This window comes from Gastrolobium bilobum, unplaced genomic scaffold, assembly GCF_033153095.1.
Source record: "Gastrolobium bilobum isolate Gb01-03AN ecotype WA unplaced genomic scaffold, APGP_CSIRO_Gbil_v1 utg21156, whole genome shotgun sequence".
Lineage (NCBI taxonomy): Eukaryota > Viridiplantae > Streptophyta > Magnoliopsida > Fabales > Fabaceae > Gastrolobium > Gastrolobium bilobum.
In genome coordinates, this window is record NW_026895080.1 from 2,074 (window position 1) to 18,702 (window position 16,629).

At 33.6% G+C, this 16,629-nt stretch overlaps 3 protein-coding genes across 3 annotated transcripts; 2 read left to right on the forward strand and 1 right to left on the reverse strand.

The window, feature by feature from the left end:
* Positions 1-1,443: 1,443 nt before the first annotated feature.
* On the forward strand, positions 1,444-2,568 carry LOC133313521 (F-box/kelch-repeat protein At3g23880-like). The gene has a single exon (XM_061515205.1). The coding sequence runs from the start codon at positions 1,444-1,446 to the stop codon at positions 2,566-2,568; it is 1,125 nt and encodes a 374-aa protein (XP_061371189.1).
* Positions 2,569-8,186: 5,618 nt separating this feature from the next.
* Positions 8,187-8,906, forward strand: LOC133305141 (F-box/kelch-repeat protein At3g23880-like). Its single transcript, XM_061505623.1, has one exon. The coding sequence runs from the start codon at positions 8,187-8,189 to the stop codon at positions 8,904-8,906; it is 720 nt and encodes a 239-aa protein (XP_061361607.1).
* A 562-nt stretch (positions 8,907-9,468) lies between these two features.
* LOC133315131 (uncharacterized) lies at positions 9,469-12,046 on the reverse strand. Its single transcript, XM_061517034.1, has 2 exons — positions 11,351-12,046; positions 9,469-10,770 (listed from the first exon to the last, which is right to left on the reverse strand). The coding sequence occupies exons 1-2, from the start codon at positions 12,044-12,046 to the stop codon at positions 9,469-9,471; spliced, it is 1,998 nt and encodes a 665-aa protein (XP_061373018.1).
* Between the last annotated feature and the right edge of the window lie 4,583 nt (positions 12,047-16,629).

Genomic DNA, 16,629 nt, shown 5'->3' on the forward strand with positions numbered 1-16,629 from the left:
ATTCCATCCGTAGTTATTAGTATCGTACGATACATGATATGATTTACAAGCGTAGCGATACGTATCGTAGAATATATCGGAAATGGCTTTGTATCAGTATCAGACGATACAACACTATATCGTACGATATAATACCAATCATGTATCTTACATGAGTTGGCAACCATGAGTCAGTCATGAGTTGGCAACCATGAGTTGACAATGAATGCAAATATGAAATATACTCATCACAAATATCATCACGAAATATCAATTACTTGATAACACTATGTAATTAATTAAAAAAATAAATCAACGAAGATCCGGTAAAATTTAGTAGAAAATAATTGCAAAATCACGGGAGGAAAATAATTTATTTAAGAAAGTATTTGAAAAAATCACATGCAAGAAAACAAAATTAAAGTATGGATGAAAAACAAAAAATTTATTGCATGCGATCAATATTGTTAAATCGCAATATGTATCGTATATTGTTTGACTAATTTTTTATATCGTGTATCGTGAATTGTGTTGAAATGTAAGATATATAAATAATAATAAATTTTTTAAAAATATATTAAAATATTTATTTAATTATTTCCTCTATTAATACAGATTTTTCAAATTTATTTTTGAGTTTATATCACAAATCAAATCTTTACTTTCTTTTCTTTATTCATAATAAATTTTTAGATTTTTTTAATTTAAATCATAAATCAAATCTTTTTTTCTTTTTTATATTATAAATTATAAGTTTTTATTTAATTTTTGTTTTATTGCATGTGATTTTTCAAATACTTTCTTAAATAAATTATTTTCCTCCCGTGATTTTGCAATTATTTTCTACTAAATTTTACCCGATCTTCGTTGATTTATTTTTGTAATTAATTACATAGTGTTATCAAGTAATTGATATTTCGTGATGATATTTGTGATGAGTATATTTCATATTTGCATTCATTGTCAACTCATGGTTGCCAACTCATGACTGGCTCATGGTTGCCAACTCATGTAAGATACATGATTGGTATTATATCGTACGATATAGTGTTGTATCGTCGCCATTTCCGATATATTCTACGATACGTATCGCTACGCTTGTAAATCATATCATGTATCGTACGATACTAATAACTATGGATGGAATAACATTGACAATAAAAATAAATCTGAGCCCCAAGAATGCTATGTCTTCTTAAACAAAAAAATCAATTAAGATTAAATTAATATATAAATAATAAATTATTAGAAGTAGATTACCTGTTATTTAACATGAACGTATCTTAATTATTTCGTTAATTTTTTTATTTGTATGCTGATATTTTATCAATCTCATTTTTCTCACATTAAATTTGGATTCCCATTCAAAAAAATTTTAGGTATGAGACCATGAACCGCAAGTTATAGATAGACCAGGGTGACACAAGTGAAGAGTGAGACCTTAGACCAAGGAACTAACAAACCATGATTGCGAGTGAGAAGGACGCGCCGCCACAAGCACTATTTCCATGCGACCTCATATATGAAATCCTGTTGAGGCTCCCTGTGAGATCTCTTTTGCGATACAGGTGTGTGTGCAAGCAATGGGAGTCCATGATCTCCGATACCCACTTCGCAAAATTGTACCTTTCTATGTCCACCGTGGATCCAACCTTGACCCACCACCGGTTGCTGGTACACACCGGATACGGCAACGACGAGTTAGCATCTTGCTCCGCGAAATCACTGTTTAACAACCCATTAACCCTTACTGAGGATGTTGACTTCACCATGAGGAGCAATTACCGAATCGCTGGGTCCTGCAATGGGTTGGTGTGTTTGATTGATCTTAGTCAAAACAATGCCTGGTTGTGGAACCCATCTACAAGGCTGTTGTCCAGAAAAACTCCGTCTGTGGATGTACATGGTGTTGAGTTTGCCTTGTTTCGAGGTTTTGGTTATGATCATGTGAGTGGCAAGTACAAGGTGGTTATTGTTTTTACTGATCCCTGGTGTAATGAAGAAGAGCACAGAACTGAGACCAAAGTTTATGCATTTGGTGATGGATCTTGGAAAACAAAACGGAATTTGAAATTCCCTGGTTATCCCAGTAATGAGGAGGGAAAATTTGTGTGTGGCAATTTGAATTGGGTGGCAAAAAGAGGTAAATCTATTAAGCGTCCTGAATGGGAAATCCTTTCTTTTGACCTGGGAAAGGATACAATTAGCAATGTGTTGCTTCCTGATTTTGGTGATGACAATGTTCTTTACCTTGAACAAGCTGTCTTGAAAGACTGCCTTTGTGTTTGTTATAATAGCTATGGAAAAACCCATTTGGTTGTGTGGCTAATGAAGGAATATGGTGTTAAAGAGTCATGGATTAAATTTATGGCAATCCCTCGTGCGGATCATCGGATTGGTTCGTTTCGTAAAACTGACATAAATCCATGTTGCATATCAGAAAAGGGTGCGATTCTATTGTATACGGATCATGGACCAGCTCTGTATGACCCGAAGGTAGACAGATTGGAGTATCCTGATGTTCAGAGACACAGATTTTGGTATGAGCGATGCATTTACGTTGAGAGTCTGGTCTCACCATATTTTTGAAAACTTGAAATTAAGCTTCTGAAGTTTGTACATTTTGCTTATCAGTTTTGTTATTAAAGCAGTGTCTTTTCTTATCTTATTTCTTATCTTATCAAAGTTTCCGAAGTTTTGTTTCATATAAAATTAATAGTGATGTTTTGTTGAAGATTTCACCAAATATTTGTAGTGATGCTTGTTTTATTCTATACTGCATGTGTGTTTTATGTATTGTGGTCAGATTCTCATCTTGGATAGCTTTTACATTTAATATTTTTTGTACTTTGTGGTTATGAGTGTTTTGAACTTAAAAGTTAGGGTGTGTATTATGTGCTATGTTCAAATCTCACATTAGTTGAAAAGGGCTCATGAAGAGTACTTGACATATAGATGGGGTACAACATGGTATTTAAGTTATAATGTGGATTTGGTTCTAACTTTATGCCTGTCAAAATTTTGACGAAGGCAACAACTCTAATACTGCATGGCCAAAGAGATGTTATCTGCTATTAAGTTTGTAGCTTAATTGGCACTTGTCCAAATCTTGATTTTGGATTGAGGCTGAAGGTTTTTCTCCTTGTCAGGCCATTTTTCTTTTCCTTTACTTGCTTGCATCTCCAATATTACTAGAAAGAATAGTTTGAGTTATATTTCTCCACCATCGGTATATGAATAGTTTAAGTTACTTTTGATTTGGGTTAAGGCAGAGAATCTGAATTAATATATATAAAAAGAAGGGTTTTGATTTTCTCACGCGGTAGGAGAGCACGAAAATAGAAGGATCACTAGTAGGAGAAAATAATTCTCCTACAACATGAGAAAATGTTTTCTCTAAAAAGAAACCAGTAAATCATAAAAGTAAAGGGTTCGTTTTTTCTTCAGTTACTGCAGATCAAGATAAGTTATCTGCAGTAAGCCCAATACGACGTCGTTTTAGACGAAAATCATGGTTTTTTTGTAGTTTTAATTTATTTCAGTGTTATAATAGTCTTTATATTTATAATTTTTTAAGATTTCAATACCAAAACGACGTTATTTTGAAGATAAATGCAGATAATTTATCTGCATTAACTGCAGAAATATTTTTCCCAAAAGTAAAAGTTTTTAAAGTGATCTAGATGTCAAATTTCTCTCGGATCTCATCACCGAATTTCTCAAACCATATTTATGAACACAAAGGCAAGGGCTTCAAAATCATATCAATTCAATTAGTTTTCAAACAAATAATTTATTTTATAAATCTAATTCTCAAGTTTTATCGTCTCAAACATAATTCAGGATTATCAGCAATTCTCAAATTTTATCATTTCAAACATAAGTCGGGATTATCAACAACCGATAACTTTTTTTCTTTTTTGGTACACAACAACCGATAACTTAACTCCTCCTTTGTCTTCGATTACCCCCCATTTATTATTGGGGATAAAACCTGTTATAATAACAAAACATGCAGTGGTGTAGAGCCCGGATTAAAAGAAGTATTAGCACTTCAGCAGATTATGTGAAGAAATTATCAGGATATATAGTCTGCTGTCATTGCATGCCAAACGTTTAATTTGAACATGCTACAGCTTGAAAAGAATATAGTATAAAAATGAATTTTTTTAATGTGATATAAAAGTCAATATTCAATCAAATCTCACCACCAAATATCTTTACTTGTAAGCCTGGGTTTGTAATTATTGAAAATTAAATCAATAGAATTGGGTCATATGAACTAAACTAGACAAAAAAAATAAAAATAAAATTGTATTCAGTTTCGTGTTGGTGTCATCCCCAAGACTTGTGATGCATCTAGCCTTATAATGAAAAAACTCGACATTCTCCTAAATCCTTTTTTTTCCGAAAAAAGAGTAAAGCATAAAAATAAAGGTGTGCTCTAAAAATTTAAATTTCACTCGAATTGTTGGAAATTGATACACATACACAAGATTGCAAACAAGAAAAGAGAGAAAGGGAAGAGAAAAATAACACATCGATTTATCCTGATTCGTTCGAAATAAACTACGTCTAGCTTGTTTGTACTATATTCGTCTCACTGACATTCGTGACAAGCCACTCAGTTTACAAGATAATATAAATAAATTTTAGAAAACCCTGAAAATAATAGTTATTCATGGACCCAAACCTAAACTATTAAGAAAAGAAAAATACAATGAGTCGTTAATGAGTCAGCAATCAGTCGACAATGAATCAGTTATGAGTTGACAACGAGTTGTCAATCATAAGTTACGATGAATACGAAATATGAAACATACCCAACACAAATCTCGTCGCGAAATATCAATTACTTGGTAACACCATGTATATATTTTTAAAAATAAATCAACAAAGATTGGGTAAAGTTTAGTAGAAAAATAATTGCAAAATCACGATAGCAAAATAATTTATGTTTAAGAAAATATTTGAAAAAAATCAAATGTAATAAAACAAAATAAAAGCATGGATGGAAAAAAAAATTAGTACATGCAATTAAGGTTGTTGAATCGCAATATGTATTGTGTATCGTTTGACCAATTTTTTGTATCGTGTATCGTGAATCATATCGAATAGTAAGATACAGACACATAATAAAAAATAATTTAAAATATTAATTTAATTATTTCCTTTATTAATATAGATTTTTTTTTGAATTTATATCACAAATCAAATCTTTATTTTCTTTTTTTATTAATAATAGTTTTTTAAATTTTTTAATTTATATCATAAACCAAATATTTATTTCTTTTTAATATTAAAATTTAAAAAAATTTAATTTAATTTTCTTATCGTATAATACATGATATGTATTGTAACGTATGATATAGTGTTATATTGTCTGATACAAAGCCTTTATGTATCACTGTATTTGTAAATCGTATCGTATCATACGAATCATATTGTATATGGTACAATAATAATAACTATGCATGAAATAACATTAAAGACAATAAAAATAAATCTGAGCCCAAAGAAACTATGTCTTCTTAAAAATAAAATTAATTATTTAATATTAAATTATTATATAAATTATTAGAAGTAGACCTTTTTTGAACAAGAAGGTTTTAACATTGTGAGGTGGTTTATCTTAGGACCTTGGCTGAACTGTCGTGTTCATATTCTGAGCTGCATACCTTAACCTCAGCTACCATCAGGGTGAGCTGAGGTCTAGGGTCTGCGGGGTGGAGATCATCAATGACGGCTCCGGTATGGTTGGAGTTACTGGGGTATGACTTTGATTCTGCGCAGACTTTTAATATGACGCAAAATTTAAAAAAACTTCCAGGATATACACGCGGTGATGCCGTTCCGTGGGCAACACATTGCCTATACGGTGGGGTTGCTTACTGTGGATCCCGCATACTACATATGTCATACATTCTGTTTCCGCGAGCGTTCAATCATTCCAGGGTGTTGGAGCATGACATTCCCATCATGTGGGCTATCCGACATGGTACTTCGGTGAACTGGAGGCACTACATCTGTTGGATGATTTATAAGGCCAAACACAAGGGTGCACTTCCATTTGCTTGTCTTGTTCAGAGGATATTGGAGCATTTTGATGTTCCCATGGGTAATGTGACTTTGAAGAAGACCACATGGTATAATCATATTTGGAAAACGTCTACTGGAGCAGTGCAAGATGACAAAGAACCCCAAAACAGGAGTGTGGCAGTTCACAGGTGCGGCTGATGTTGAGGTTCCTGATGTTGCTCCAGTTGTAGACATGGTTGAGCCCGAGGTGGAGGATGATGATGACGATGATGATGAGGGTGACCAGCAGGAGATAGCTGAGCCTGAGGGTGGGTTTTATTACGTGATGTCATGAAGGGCATAAACGCCACGCTGAAGAAAATAGGAAAAATGGCGCTGAAACACAAAAAATGGAGGAAGAGTCACGTGCATAAGGGAAATGAAAGATTTAGACATATACAGGGACGGTTCAAGGGTGTTGAAGATAGGCTTGCTCGTCTAGAGCTTGGACGAGGATAGCAGATTGAGGATGTTGCAGGGCAGGGGGCTGATGTGTCAGATGAGGATGACGAGGAGACGACGTCCGAGGAGGATGAGGATTAGATTTAGGGTTTATGTTTCTATTTTACGTTTGTAGTGTATGTTGTTATGTAATTGACTTCGGTCTTCCTATTTGACATTTGTAGTTTATGTAATATTAATGAAATGAACTATTTGATGTTTATGTTGTGAACCGTTTACGTAATTAATACCAAATGAAGGTCCATAATTATCCTCGTCTATTTCCCTCAGTGGTATTTGACTTAAGATAGGTGCAGGTGCAGATAAACCGACCACTCTGTCTTCTTGACTTTGATTTCTTCCATGCACAGGTGCAGAAGAAGATTGACCACAGTCTATTTCAACATATATCTCAATAAAGTTTTGAAATTTTCGGTCCACAATTGCATCTATGACACAGTCCACATCTTCATCGTCACATAAAAGATCTTAATTATTTCGTTGATTTTTTTATTCCTATCCTGATATTTTATCTCTCTCATTTTTCCCATATTAAATTTGGATTCCCACTTAAAAAAAATTATAGGTATGAGACCCATGAACCCTAATTTTAATTTATAAATAAACCGGGGTGAGACAAATGAAGATTAAAAAATTAAAAAATATTTATAAATTATTAACGTTTACAAATTAATTAAAAAATTTAATTATGTAGACCTAACCATTCATTTATGCACAAAATAAATTAACACATTTATTAATCTAATGGCCCAAATACCAACATTAAATAATATTAACACATTTTACTACTCTAAGGTTTCTAAACCTTAAACCCTAAATAAATTACAAATGTATTAAAGCATAAATAATAAATTAAATAAATTAATACCTAAGCATTCAAGCGTGAATAATATTAACACATTTTACTAACTTAAGGTTTCACAAACAAAATTTAAATAACATAAAAAATGTATTAAAGCATAAATAATAAATTAAATAAATTATATCTAACAATTTATGCATAAAATAAAATTACCATATTTACTAACCACAATTATTCAAATATCAATATTAAATAATATCACATATTTACTAACCTAATATTTCAAGTATCAATATAAAAGAATGTAACATATTTATAAAAGCATAAATAATAAAACAAATATATTATAAAAGCAAAAAAAAAAAAAAAAAGCCTAACCTTGTAGAGTGAGAAACCAGTTAGAGAGAGAGGGAGTGAGGTAGAAATGGTGGGGTGCGGGGTGGGACCGTGGGGTTTAAATAGAAAATCAGTTGCACATAATTCGCTACCCTATGTAGCGAATTTGTAGATGGATGACACGTGTCCCACATGCGCAGTGCAGCAGGTTATCGTTGCCACATATTTCGCTACACAGTGTAGCGAAATATTGGTGGTGTGACATGTGTCCAACAGGTGACTGTCCGTCTGACCATTTGACCACATATTTCGCTATCCTGTGTAGCGAAATATGTGGACCACTAGGGAGGTGACACATCAGCAGGCATAATTCGCTACACTGTGTAACGAATTAGTCTGCGTGGCATTTTAGAAATTTTTACTGTAAGCGTGACATTCTGGTAAATAGTATGATGAACAGTGACAAAATGGTTACTGTTCCGACAAATGAAGACCGAGACACCTTAGACCAAGGAACTAATAAACCATGATGGCGAGTGAGAATGACTCGCCGCCACAAGCACTATTTCCATGCGACCTCACATATGAAATCCTGTTGAGGCTCCCTGTGAGATCTCTTTTGCGATGCAGGTGTGTGTGCAAGCAAGGGGAGTCCATGATCTCCGATACCCACTTCGCAAAATTGCACCTTTCTATGTCCACCGTGGATCCAACCTTGACCCACCACCGGTTGCTGGCACCCAACAGGAAAGGCAACGACAAGTTAGCATCTTGCTCCGCGAAATCACTGTTTAACAACCCATTAACCCTTACTGAGGATGTTGACTTCACCATGAGGAGCAATTACCGAATCGTTGGATCCTGCAATGGGTTGGTGTGTTTGTTTGATCGCGATCAAAGAAATGCCTGGTTGTGGAACCCATCTACAAGGTTGTTGTCAAAAAAAACTCCGTCTGTGGATGTACGTGGTGTTGAGTGTGCCTTGTTTCGAGGTTTTGGTTATGATCATGTGAGTGGCAAGTACAAGGTGGTTATTGTTTTTACTGATCCCTGCTCTAATGAAGAAGTGCACAGAACTGAGACCAAAGTTTATGCATTTGGTGATGGATCTTGGAAAACAAAACCGAATTTGAAATTCCCTGGTTATCCCATGATTGAGGAGGGAAATTTTGTGTGTGGCAATTTGAATTGGGTGGCAAATAGAGCTAAATCTATTAACCGTCCTGAATGGGAAATGCTTTCTAGATGACAATGTGTTGCTAATTCACATTGCTAAAAAAGATACATTTATGGTGATAAACCTTTTGCTAAATGTATCCTTTCCCATTAATATATATAAAAAGAAAGCAATAAACCATAAAAGTAAAAGTTTTTAAAGTGATCTAGATGTCAAATTTCTCTCGGATCTCAACACCGAATAACTCAAACCATATTTATGAACAAAAAGGCAAGGGCTTCAAAATCATATCAATTCAATTATTTTTCAAACAAATAATTTATTTTATAAATCTGATTCTCAAGTTTTATCATTTCAAACACAATGCAGGATTATCAGCAACCGATAACTCCTTTTTTTTTTCTTTGATCCCCTCCCCCCTTTCTTTATTATTGAGGATAAAAGCTGTTATAATGACAAAAAAATGTAATCTGTGTGTGCATAATCCAGAGTAAATAGCATGTGTGCAACTGGCATTGCTGCTTGAATTTGGAATTGGAAAACTTTTGCAGATAAACTGTGTGTGTTAATACAAGCTAAGAATCTATATTTTCATGTTCTTACTAAGTCGATCACACTTTCAATGTATTAAAAGTTAGGCAACTAAAGAACTGAAACGCTTATAACTCCCATTTGACTTAGCGCAGCTATTTGAATCTTCCACAGCCAGGCCTTGTGCTCCAAACGAGAAATACCGATTCATCAATTTCTTATTGAAGGAACTCTGTTTGTGGTTCAATTGAAGTGTGCAATCATCTATTGATCGGTTGGAGCAAGAGGGTCCCATTATATCAACACCCTTTTGTTTATTGATCAAAGAAAGAGAAGCCACAGATAATTCTTGAAAAGGACTAGAAGTTGAATCAGGAGTAAGAGGCACTTGTGGCTTTACCTGAATCACCCCTTGCATTAGGCGCGCAGTGAAATTCATTTTGGAGATTGTACTTGGAATGTAATTCCTCATAGATTGTGTTCTTTTGTTGTTTGGAAGGGAGCATGGTTGTGAGTATCTTTGCCGTAACGGGATTGGAAACTCTTCCAAGTTTCTACTTGAACTGAAAGGATCAAGAGAATCATCATCTTCCAAATTTGAGGCTGCTGCTTTTGTCTCTCTTCTCCTAGGCCACTGGAGAAGAAACTTTAAGCGCCTTGCAGCATAATTGACAGAATTAGACTTAATGTTATATGGAGAATTGGCCGAGTCAGAATTGCTTAGTTCGCTTGAGCACGAATATGATTCCACACTTGCTTGATCATACTTGCCATCAGATGCATTCTCAATGCCAGTGTACAAGAATATCTCTGCATCTGGTATTCTAAATGAAGTCCCAGGACTCCCTCCAATGACATGGTTTTTCATATGAGTGAAAAGGGTATTTGCCATAGAATCCTTATGATTAGAGATTCCTCCAGCGGAAATCAACTGTTTGATTAAAATTTCAGAAGATGCTGATCTTGGTCTTTGCTTCAAAAGATCCAAAGGGGTCATCCCATCAGCATCATGGATGTTCAAATCAATTGATGACACAGACATCAATAATTCCACTAGCTCACATTGGATGTTATCAATCACTGATACATGAAGAGCTGTTCTTCCATCATTGTTCTTGACATTGATAATATCCCCCGCGTTCACAATCTTTTCACTCACCAATTGCTTCATGAGTTCAATATGCTTGTCCAGTCTACGGAAACCAGGACTTTTGAAACCAGCAACTGCCATATGAAGAAAAGTATCTCCATAGTGATTGGTTAACAATGCTAGTGAGGGTGATGCAAGAATCAGAATCTCAACCACAGATAAGTAACCCCTGTAAGAAGCTACATGTAATGCTGTGTTCCCTTGAGCATCAGTTAAGTTGACAATATCAAATGACGCAAGTAGATTTCTCACCACCTGTATCATTACAGTGATCAAAATAAGGGACAGTGAAAATGCAGGGTGTATGCAAGTTTGGACATATTGAACTTATGTAGAATTAAGAATTTAACATTAACCCTGGTTGGAGTCTATGTAATGCTTTGTACCTGTAGGAAGGTGCCAAAGGGCATGCCAATCTAAGGGCAAAATGTGAATACTATTGTTTGAACAGTGTTCTCAATATCTTACATTTCATACTCATTCTAAAGGAACCTGATTTATTGTGAAGCCTGATATTGATAATGCAAAGAACCATATATATTCTATAACATTTATTCCAATTTGAGACTCATATTAAACAAGCAGAACTCATAAATATTCTACAAACACATTAAAAGTAAACCGGCTATGATGCATCACCAAGCATGTGGATCAACTAGTAAAAGGTTGTTTCAGCTTAACCAGTGATTTTATATTCGAGTCGCTGAGAATGCAGCTGTATTAATACTTGGTCGGGAGAGCTTTGCCGCTCATGTAATTCCAGTAGCTCCAATCAAACTAGTTAAATAACCAATGAATCAATGGATAATATAAAAATAAAAGTAAACTGTCTCACCTCAACCTGTCCTCTGCCAGCTGCTGTATGCAACACTGTGCATCCTTGAGAATCTCTATAAGCTAAAATGTCAGAAGCAATTCCAACAAGCTGCTTCAGAATCTCCCAGTTCCCTCCTCTGGCAGCAGCATGGATGGCCCTATTCATCATGTCCCTCTTGAAAACTCTAGAACTTTCATCCAATTCTTCACCACTACTCTGGCACTCTCTTGGCAAGAGAGAAGAATGAAGGAGGAGTTTGAATACCTCAGAATTGCTGCTCCTGGCTGCAGCATAAAGCATATCAGTGACTCCATACTCTCCTTCACCAAACACAAGAAAAGGGTCTCTTCCCAACAATTCTTGTACAAAATCCACGTCACCAGCAGAGGCAGCAGTGTAAAGAAGCCATCCACCATACCCAGCTCGAATGAGAGTGTTATGGCCTTTTCCTGTCTCGCACTCAAGCATGAGATTCCTAGCAACCTGCGAGCGACATTTAGCGACATCTTCGAACTGTGTCTCATCATCCCACACGGTTTCGAGGCGGCGAATTCGACAAAGTGAAGTTAGCTTTATGAGGAGATTGGTGTCAAGGTGTAAAAGCTCCACCACTAGATCATAGAGGCCATTTGCTGCAGCCCAATCAATGGGTGATGCATACCACCATTGTTCTCCTGTACTCTCCCAACGAAGAGGAAAGTTCGAAGGAGGCATTGGCACACCACAATTTCACTTTTTTAGATGCTGATCTTCTCTTGGATTGAAAGTTTTTTGTTTCAATTAAATGGTATCAAAATTTCTTTGAACCTAGGCTTGAGGTTAACAGGGTTAACTGTGTGAAGTACAAACTAACTAAACTAATGGGAAAATGTCGGTGGGGATGCTATAATTAATTGATAACATGAAGCTAACTACTACTGCTGTTCTCTGCAGAAGTCGGTGGCAAAATGTGGAATAAGGATAAAAAAATAAACCAAGTATAAACTGTTGTCACATGGTATGATATTAGATGAGAGGGACGGACACTGTTGTCAACGATGGAGGAAAAAGTTGAAAAGAAAGCATAGAAAGATTGAGATTCTCTCGTCCGTGACCATATGGACAAAAGGGTATTTTTCTTTTTATCTTACATACATAAAAGTGTGTTAAATTTATGTGGAATAATGTGAAAAGAAAAGAAAAATATAAACTAATTCCTTTATTTAATTATAAATCATCTGACCTCATTAGGTTGTTTCGTTAACTTCTTGAAATTTCAAGGATCACTTATATCAGCAGAGGAGAAAAGAAAGGTAGTGAGCACAAGTTTTTTTTATGGGCTTTATTAATCTCATGCAATAGGAGAGAACTCTCTCATGCAATAGAGATAATCATGTGTGGGACCCACCTATTATAGAAAAAGAAAAAAAGAATAAAAAAGTAACACGGAAATCGATGTATGTGTAGGAGAGAAAAATTATATCCTACGACATAAGAGTATATTTTTCCTTTTTTATTACTATTTTTAGACTATTGAGGCAAATCCTTTTCATACATGCAGTATTTGTGCTTCAAAGATTATTGCACTGCGGAAAGCAGAAGGCTATAAACTTCTGTTGATATCATTTGGAGCATAACATCTTCACGGCAGGAATGGATATGTCACTTTCTAAAAGATTGGGGAAGCACCTACGGTCATGTACTCTCGTCCTCTACACAGGGGAAATGTTCTTCTCAAGGTGTCTTTGATATTTTCTGACACTTTTTTATTTTGGTAAACATATTTTCTGACACTTTAATATATACTATAGAGACCAAAAACAGATTTTAAATATTGTGTTGTATTTTTAGTTTCAATTATTAGATTTATTATATTATAATTATTATTTTATTGAGTTTAATATAAATATTTGGGATATCTTATATCTTATATTTGGGATATCATAATTATACATTTTGATATTAAATAATATTTTTAATATATATAATATAACCTACATTCAATATATATAATAGCCCATAATAAGTCATATTACCAATCAAATATTCAATTTCATAACATAAATATAAACAAAAAAAAAAATTTGTACCTTGTTAATTTTTCATGTCAAATTTCATAACAGAAAAAAAATTAATTTATAAATTAATTTTTATATATTTAGTTAATAAAATTAAGGCCTAAAAAAAACGTGTCGGAGCGTTGACCGTGTGTCGGAACGTGTCCGACACGTGTCCGACACGCACAATTTGAAAAACAAAGCGTGTTCGTGCTTTGTAGACTACAAGTTTAGCTTCATTTTTTTTTTTTTTTTTGGAATTACACAACCCTAATTATCTTTTTGAGACGAGTTGGCTCCCTCTGGTATCCCCACGAGCTTCGACTCTTTGAACCGGCTATGAGACTAATCCGGAGTGCAGGGGAACAGTGATGGCTAAAGGTTCAGCCCCCTCCCCAAGAATACATTCAGCAGGAATCGAACACATATCTAACCCCACTAACTCAGCGCCAAATTACCAACTGAGCTGCACCCATTGGGTGTTTACCTTCATTTTTTTGTTAAATTATTAAATATTAATATGGTATATACTACATAAATTAAAAATATTATTTAATATCAAAATGTATCCTATTGTGTCAAAATCTAATATTTTTTAGAATTAATGCATTGAATTATTGTGTTGTGTCGTATCGATGTCGATGCAACATAAGGTGTAACCTGTGACTTGAAAAAGATGAAAGAAGGAACAAGAAGTTTTCATACCCTTGTTTTATTTTTATTATTATCTATGAATTTATTTATTATTCAACTAATTTGATTCGAATCTATGGTAGCAAAGTTTTCCTGCCAATAAAGATGTGAATTTGTTTAGATTTTATGATAAGGATGGGAAAAAAATTGAATCTTAAATTTGTATTTTTTTTATTTCATTATTCAGAAAACAATAAAATATTCAAAAGTAATATGTAAATAACATTATTGAAATACGGAAATAACATTATGCACAACTTATAGTTGTGTATAGGGGTGATAATAAGGTCACGGGCCTATCAGGGGCCTTAGGCCCGACCCGTTTCGACTCGGCTCGGCTCGTCTTTTTTTATTATTAAGCCCATACTTATACTCAAGCAAAAGCATTTTTATTTAAAAGGCCTCAGGCTTCCATAGTCAAGCTCGGCCTTGAAGCCTTGAAGGCTGGCCCGTATACATTAAATTTGTTTATTTTATATATTTTTATATTAATCATTTCAACATCTTTTTCTCAGTTTTCTGTCTCTGCTCTATCTCTTCTCCCCGATTTAAGTCATCGTCCCACCAACAGGTAAATGAAGTCATGTTCATCATCTATTTTTATAAGCCATGCGGATTCCACGACTTATAATGATGCTTATGGCGGCGACCGTGGAAGAAAATTTAATGTAAAATATGGAAGAAAATTTATTGGTGGGGTTCAAATCTAGTGTAAAAAATCTAGAATATTAAGGAATATGGAAGAAAATTTAATGTAAAAAATCTAGAATGTGGAAGAAAATTAAGGAAAAGCAACGTAAAATAAAGTAAAGGTGCTGTTGTTATTTTGATTTTTTAATATTAATGTTTTTTTATTATAAAAGAAACAACTATTATTTTCTTACAAAAAAAAATACATATCAGTGCATGATTAATGGGCTATATACTGCTACAAATTGGAAGGCATGGTTTTTATTTTTAATAAATAAACAGACCACAAGCTTGAGACAGGCTTTTATTTTTTGTAAACGAACCAGGCCACAGGCTAATATTATATTCGTAACAGGTAACAGGCTAAGGCCAGTCTGACACGTTTAAATACAGGCTTGGCCCGTTAAGATCAAAGTTCGGCTCGACTCGGCTCGGCCCGTTAACACCCCTAGTTGTGTATGACTGTATGAATATACGGTTGACCTTATTTTGTTTTATTTTTTCTTAAGGACATATGGATCCCTATACTTTATACAAAGTCTAGGTACACCAATAGAAAAGTCACCCCATTTAAAGATTAATAAATAAGTTATTTTAAAGAGTAAAAACCAATAATGTACAATATTTTTTATTTGTATTAATTAATGAAAATATTAATATTTCTAGAGCTGTACAATCATACAATTAAAAAAAGATAAATTTAATTAATAAAACAATATCATTTTAATATACGTGAAAAATTATTCATCAAACATTATTTATTTTGTAAAAGCCAAACCAAATACTAGGAGTTGTTCGCCGGCCCACGATTTTAGCCTTTGCACTTATAGGTAAAGCACGTGGGGTTATATCTCCACATAATGAGATTTTTATGTGATGTAAGAAAATATAATAATAGAATTTTATATTACTTATATATATATATATATATATATATATATATATATATATATATATATGGGATCTACGTGAGATCATATAAAAATAAGAGAAAGAAAGAAAATATAAGTCACAAACACATACATATTGTGTAAGATAGATCATTTTATTATAATATGAGAAATATTAAACCTTTAATACTAGTATTTAACTAAAGAGAAGCATTATATATGGAAAATAACGTAATGCTATATTTAATATGAGAAAAATATTTCTTTAGTCATTTGAGATAAACTTATCTCTAGTTATCTTTTTTAACTATATATTTCTGGAAATAAATAGTTATAACCTATGTTGCACCGACACTGACACACACGAGTAGGGATGAAACTTGGCCGGACCGACTTACAGGGGCCTACAGCTCGGCCTACGAAAGGCCAGACCTGACCTAATATATTTCATAAAATAGGCCGAGTTTGGGCCTTTAAAAAGCTTATTTAATAAAAAGGCTGTAGGTCCACTTTCACAAGGTCTGGCCTATAAGCCTATAGCCTGCCTATATTGTATTATTTATTTTAAATAAAATAAAAAAGAATAAGTATGCGTTGAAAAAAAAACAAAAGATATAAATTTAATCAATTGCAATTATTTATAATTTAATTATATTCGATTATATTTTAATAGAAATATGACTTTATTTCTTATGTAAGAGAAACCAACATCTCAACATGTTAGATTGTGTATATGAATATATTAAAAGATTTTTGGGAGAGGTTATACTTATTACAAGCATCATGGTGTGTTCGTTGGATTCATGTAATTATTTTAATTTACATAGTATGGATTTGTTTATTGGATCTGATAAAATATATGTTATTTAGTTTGAGCATTTTGCTTTTGAAAGTGACTTAAATTCAGATTGTATGAGTTTTGTTGTGATTCATAATTCTGTTTGGATGTTAAAATTATAAGTTTTGGTTTGGCAACAAAATTTGAGTA

Bases quoted from the DNA above. Each gene is read 5' to 3' on its own strand.
- LOC133313521 (XM_061515205.1), top strand. From the start codon at position 1,444: ATGATTGCGAGTGAGAAGGACGCGCCGCCACAAGCACTATTTCCATGC.
- LOC133305141 (XM_061505623.1), top strand. From the start codon at position 8,187: ATGGCGAGTGAGAATGACTCGCCGCCACAAGCACTATTTCCATGCGAC.
- LOC133315131 (XM_061517034.1), bottom strand. From the start codon at position 12,046: ATGCCTCCTTCGAACTTTCCTCTTCGTTGGGAGAGTACAGGAGAACAA. The intron at 10,771-11,350 runs GTGAGACAGTTT...GTAATGATACAG, and splicing joins CTGGCAGAGGACAGGTTGAG to GTGGTGAGAAATCTACTTGC.